General features: G+C 35.0%; 1 protein-coding gene across 3 annotated transcripts in view; it reads left to right on the forward strand.

Moving 5' to 3' along the window:
- The window catches only part of LOC131037472 (bifunctional 3-dehydroquinate dehydratase/shikimate dehydrogenase, chloroplastic), a 144040-nt gene extending 139095 nt beyond the window's left edge, over window positions 1-4945 (forward strand). For all 3 annotated transcript variants that reach the window (XM_057969608.2, XM_057969610.2, XM_057969611.2), the window contains 2 exons: window positions 4244-4406; window positions 4510-4945. In XM_057969608.2, coding sequence (XP_057825591.2) covers window positions 4244-4406; window positions 4510-4553 — 207 coding nt within the window. In that variant the 3' untranslated portion in view covers window positions 4554-4945. The remainder of the gene's footprint in view (window positions 1-4243; window positions 4407-4509) is intronic.
- The last annotated feature ends 1055 nt before the right edge of the window (window positions 4946-6000 follow it).

Genomic DNA, 6000 nt, shown 5'->3' on the forward strand with positions numbered 1-6000 from the left:
AAGTTTCAAGTCACCCAAGGAAGTGGATCAAGGATGAAGAAACTCAACCGTGTGGATGAAATCCAAGATCAACGTGAAAGACTCAACATCATGAGAAGTTCAGGATGCACATGTGCAAGATTGAGGACTTTACAACCTCAATGATGTGTTTACAAAAAGAAGATCAATATCCAAGATGCAACATGGAGGAGACAACAAGAGGAATCAAGGTTCAAGTTTGAGAAAAGACGAAGATACGACTTGGAGGACAACATTTGCAAGGATACCAAGATCAACAATTTTAAGAGGAATTGAATGGTGAATCGAAAAAGAGGACATTATGCAATGAAAGAGGACATTGGGCTTGTGAGAGGACATCAAGACATTCAAGGGATCACGAGGAAGACTCTACATCGACCTAGGATTTCCAAAGGAAATCCAAGATCAAAGGAAGGAACTCAACAATGCAAAGGAGGAAAACTACATGGGATATACTACAACAACAAGAGGATTACTGTGAGGAGATGTCAAGATGAACAAGCATAAGACAATTGCAATATGAAGTCAAGAACTACATCAAGGAGTTCAGGATCAAGAAATGTTCAAGAGGGGTGATTCTTAAACATGAGAATGAAATGCAAGAATGATCAAGGAGGAAAGGTAGTTTTAGAAGAGTTAATCAAGTTAGAAACTTGATCAAGATGATGTAATTTGGTAGTATAAACCATCACATCAAACAATTGGATGATGTTGAGTAATAAGAGATATCTATGCTGATGTGACACCTAATCATTCTTGACCAATCAAGTGATGCCAAGTCGACATGTTGATGTAGGGGCATCCCCTTTCCTTTCATGGTTTTTGTTGTTTGGTTTTCTTTTAGTTTTGGTTTTTGGTTGAGTTTATTTTTTTTGTCTTCCTGTCGCAGTTTCTCCCAATTCTTGTCACAGATTTTTTTTGGGTTGGTTCATGTTCTTGTTCTTGTCTTAACTGTGATAGGAAGATGCGTTCGCAACTAAATTCGATGAATCGAACAACAACCGACAATTGCACATGTTGGCAGTCAGTTGCAAGGGCATGCGGTAGCAATCGGTTACCAAGGCCATGTTGGCAGCCATTAACCAACCAAGTTTTCCTCTATTTGAAGGGAGATTAATAGTGAATCGGGGTTGGACGTGTTTGTAAAAGAATTGGTCAAAGAATAGGGAAAATGAACAACAAGAAACCGATCATCCTGGTCAATTCGGCTTGTGAGAGAAGAAGGCCATAGCAGCTTGTAGGAAGTTAGTGTTTTAATTTTGTTGTAGATAGTCCGATTCCTAAAAGGGGTCGAATAATCTTTTGTAACAATTTAGGAACATTGTGAAGGGGAAACATTACTGTTTCATTGTGATTGTCTGCCTTGAACTGTAAGAACAATGCTTTGTTTCTAGTCATAATTGGTATGAATTGTGGTTGTAATTGTTTCTCTGATTAACTCTTGAACTTCATATCATTATTGCCTTGTTATTTGTTTTCAATTGCCCGTGTGTTCTTATTAATTTGGTGATCAGCAAGGCATGCCATCACATGTCCAAGTTCAATGAACTTGACTCATCAACAACTATACCTGTGGAAGGCACTAAATTCAATGTAATAACTCCTATTTTCTCATTGGTCCACATTCAAAGGGGATATGTATCCAAAGCAATGCAATTTTCTCATTGGAGGACATTAAATGAATGTAGGTGGTAGTTGTAACTACCCCAATTAGGGTTTTCCTTGAATTATCTTGGCCATTGATTTGACAATCGATCTTGGCCCTTCATTTGTAATCAAGACCTCTATATAAGGCCTTGTAAAGTTTAATAATAGTTAGCAAGTAGAAGTAGCAGTAGGAGGAGGAGATCAAATATTGTTGCCAAGATTATGATGGAATAAACAAATAATTTTTATTGAAGATATGGTGGATCTTTATGTGTTGTTAACATTTTGCATGGTTTCTACTTCATAAGATTTAGTTATAAAGTTAATTGATTTTGATGGAGAAATGTAGAGATGTTTGATGAAATTCTTGTTTATGCCATTTGTAATTTGTTGATTGGAAATTGCAATGAATGGTTAGTTTGAACCTATATTAGCACTAGTTCGATTGTGGATGTTCATTTGGATTGTGCTAGCATTGGGTATTTGGATGAATGTTTTACAATATGAAAATCCTTCGTTACCTTTGGAGATCGCATTAGTTTTGTGTAGTTGTTTCCTCATGACAAAGCAAAGGCTGATTATGGAATCCATCTATCAAAGCACTATCCATTATCATCATTGATATTCTCTCAATCTTATTCTTTTGTCTTTTATTTTCCGAGTGGGTTTAATAATCAAATTCCATGTTCCAGCTAAGCGTAAGTCTCTTTGATCACGAAGTTTAGCATTTGAGATTTCCTTGTTCAAGAGGATAGAATACGTAGTATTTTATTTTGTGTTCGAGGTGTCATAAAAGCACATCAACACTTTTTAGCAGATTAGGGAAGAGTAAGATGTAAAATGTTGTATTTACGTTTAGTTTTACTATTTTCATTTTGTCAGCTATCTATTGAATCAGGCTATCAGCCATCAAGATTCCACATGATGATGCAGTTTTGTACTCAAGTTGCAATCAAATCAATCAAACTTAATAGAAAGCACTTTTGTATTCATTTATGGTGGATACTTGCCATTGAATTTTACAAAAAAAAAGTGTTTTTAAAGAAATTTAAGCAATTTTTTAAGTTGCCAAGTTTTTCACCGTCAAAATTTTTGGGTCTATCGAGTTTTGGCCAAGTCCAAGTTTTCTAACTATAATTGGAAGAGGAAGTGTCATACACGAAGATCAATTGGTTGAACTTCCAAAACAACCTCCATCTTCACGATCATGTAAACTATAAATGCACACTTGAAACATAACAGATAGAGAGATTTAGCAGCTAGACATTATAAATATACAACCGTACATCTCAATGATAGCATGCCCTGTACAAAACATGCAGATTAGTAAAAATGGTCTATGTTAGTCCTAGCATTCTTTTTCTAATGCGTTATTTCCATATTATTTTTGCATGCTTACAAGTTACAGCACATCTAGGCCTTCGGTGCTTGTGTTGTCCACTGGACCACCTGGGATCCATGTCAGCTCTCATCTATGCCTTATGTCTAAAGAATCTATGAGTCTGGTCTTTTACAATTGGGAATTGTCTCTTCTTCCTTCTTTTCCATGTAGCAATGTCCTTGTAGTCTAGAAGAAAGGATTCATGTTCACGATCTGGTTTTCCTCATTGAGCTCAATTGCATCCATATTTTTGTCATTTCCTGAATAATTAGATGCAAACTTTCTTTGAGACTGTTTATGCTGAAAAAGTATGCCGTGCATCCCTTTGTAAGAATAAATCATTGAATAATTGATCAATGACTTAATTGGCATCAAATTTAGATGGTTTTCTAACAAGTTGGAGCAAACTTGGATTTTCACAGTTGAAGTAAGCTATGGTTGTGGAACAGGCCTACCATAGGAATCAACAAGAGGCATGTGGTTACAACATGTCTAATGAAGAGGTTGGGAAGAAAGAGATGCTGTATTGCCTTGTCGTAGGCATAACTATTTTAATTTGTAGCCTTGAATTCCTTTTTGAGGCTTTCCAATACAATTGGACAAAATCCTGCTTGGTGAAGTTAAGGCAGAACTAGATTTGGATGATAACTGGCTTCTTTTTGGTTTTAATTTTTTGGTGCAAATTGAATGCAGTATGTCATTTTGTTGTTTTTGACTCAAGCTTTTACAATGTCATTTTCTATGCAGTGCCTTTAATTTACTAGAATGCTGCCTGCACACATCCATATCATTTATCATTTGTTACCATACCTTATATGTCAATACTTGACACTAAGAAGATATCTTGAACTTTTATTTGAAATGAACAAGTATTTTGATCAGATGTAATCACGTTGTCCTTGCATGTAGCATATGGAGATCCTCAATGTGCACATGAAGATCATTTAGTTCTGTAAATGTCTAGGAGGTACTTGTTCGTAATCTATGGTCAAATTTTGAGTAACTGAAAGAATTTTGTAGTTCAAAACCTCAATATAAACTAGCGTTTTTGCACTCAGAAAGCAAAATTTCCAATAGAATTTTCTGCATTCATGATAGTTTTTATGCACTTGTTTTTTTCGTCAGGAAGCTTTGAGGTCATATGATCTTGTTTTTGGTGCACTCAAGTGAGAGGTTTGATTACTAATGTTTCTTCAGGAAGCTTTGAAGTCATATGATCTTGTTTTTGATGCTGTTTACACACCAAAAGTTACACGACTTCTGCGAGAAGCAGAGGAGACCGGGGCCACTGTTGTAAGTGGATTGGAAATGTTCATCAGGCAGGCCATGGGACAGTTTGAACTCTTTACCGGTTGTCCAGGTAGGGTTTCTCAATTGTACAACACTACAGATTGTATAGGGTACATTTGCTACTAAATCTTTTTCTCAATTGATGTTAATATAGGTGTTTGAACTGATTGCAGCACCTGCAAAATTAATGCGGGAAATAGCTGTTAGAAATGCTTGAAATGCTTGATCACATAAGGGAGATTGTGAGCCACTATTATATTCAGCTTGTCAATCATGTTGTGCCATTTGGACGAGTATATTAGAGAATCTTTATGGAGTTTTCCATATTAATATTAACATATAATATTTGTTCTCAGTATAATCCTTTTTGTTCTTGTTATAAATAGTGAGAGATGATGCACCAAAAAATTAAAACCAAAAAGAAGCCGGTTATCATCCAAATCTTGTTCTTGTTATAAATAGTGAGAGATGAATAAGAGAAAATGTTATTGTTATCAATTGCTTTATTTAGAACGTTATGAGCATAACTGAAGAAGCACTAGATCAAGATTGGATCTTATATGTAACACGTTGAAATGGGGAGGATATAGCAATTGTGTATTGATGTGAGCAGTTCTCTTTGAAAGTATTCAAGCTTTGAGTGTTTGCTGCTTCACAAAATCAACAAATATTTCTAATTAAATGTCACTGTTGTTTCAAAACTTATTTTCATTCTTAGCATATTTGAAGCTTTATAACAAATTTGATTGCCTTTGTTTTGATGGTTAAATCACGTAAGGAGTTTCCAATTATGAAGCTTGTCTTTGAGACAGATAACTAAAGTGACTGAGAACAACATTGTTATCCATGAGGGGAATTATAAAGCTTCTGCTTATTCTCTTCGATGATGTGGTAATAGTGTTATGGAAATAACAATCATACATAAAAGTAACAGAGTATGAGGACAAGACAGTTTGTGGAAAGAGAATAATTTACAAATATCTTTTTCTTTAATATCTATTGTTTTAGAGCACTGGAAGGGTTGTGTAAAGTTGTAAACAAACAAGATGGAGGGGTACCTTTATCAGTTGCTCTAGTTCGGAAGGCAAATAGAACTTCCAAATCTTAAATGACTCATCCATCGCTCATGCCAAAAAGGAAAGGAAAAAATCAATCGAGTGAATGTCAAGGTGATCATTCCGTGGGAACAAATTCATTGGTAAGATGAAATTGTTTAGAACTTGAGTCTTAATAATTCCTTATTTAAATTTGGTGCTAAATTTAAATTGCAATCCTAACAAGAACATGACATACTGGTAGATTTAGAATATGGATATTTTATTGATTTACATGAATTTGGTATCTCTTGATTCTCTTCTATAGGTCTCATGATACTATTAGTTTACATGTCACAGACATATGCAGTAGTTTTTGGAGCATGGAGATAAGAGTCAACATTACAATGTAAAGGTGAATGTAACAGCTTATCTTGCAAGATAGTTACGTCTAGTGAATGAATACATGCTTTGTAGACACCAGAAGTTTTTCCATTATCAAAGTGAAAATATGTATATTCAATTCACATCATGCAGGTGTGTGGAGCTGACATTATTGTTAGTGGAATTGTATCATGGAATGAATATGTACATGGTCACAAAGCCATGTTGAGCAAAGCGCAAGGTTTG

Source organism: Cryptomeria japonica, chromosome 6, assembly GCF_030272615.1.
Source record: "Cryptomeria japonica chromosome 6, Sugi_1.0, whole genome shotgun sequence".
NCBI lineage: Eukaryota > Viridiplantae > Streptophyta > Pinopsida > Cupressales > Cupressaceae > Cryptomeria > Cryptomeria japonica.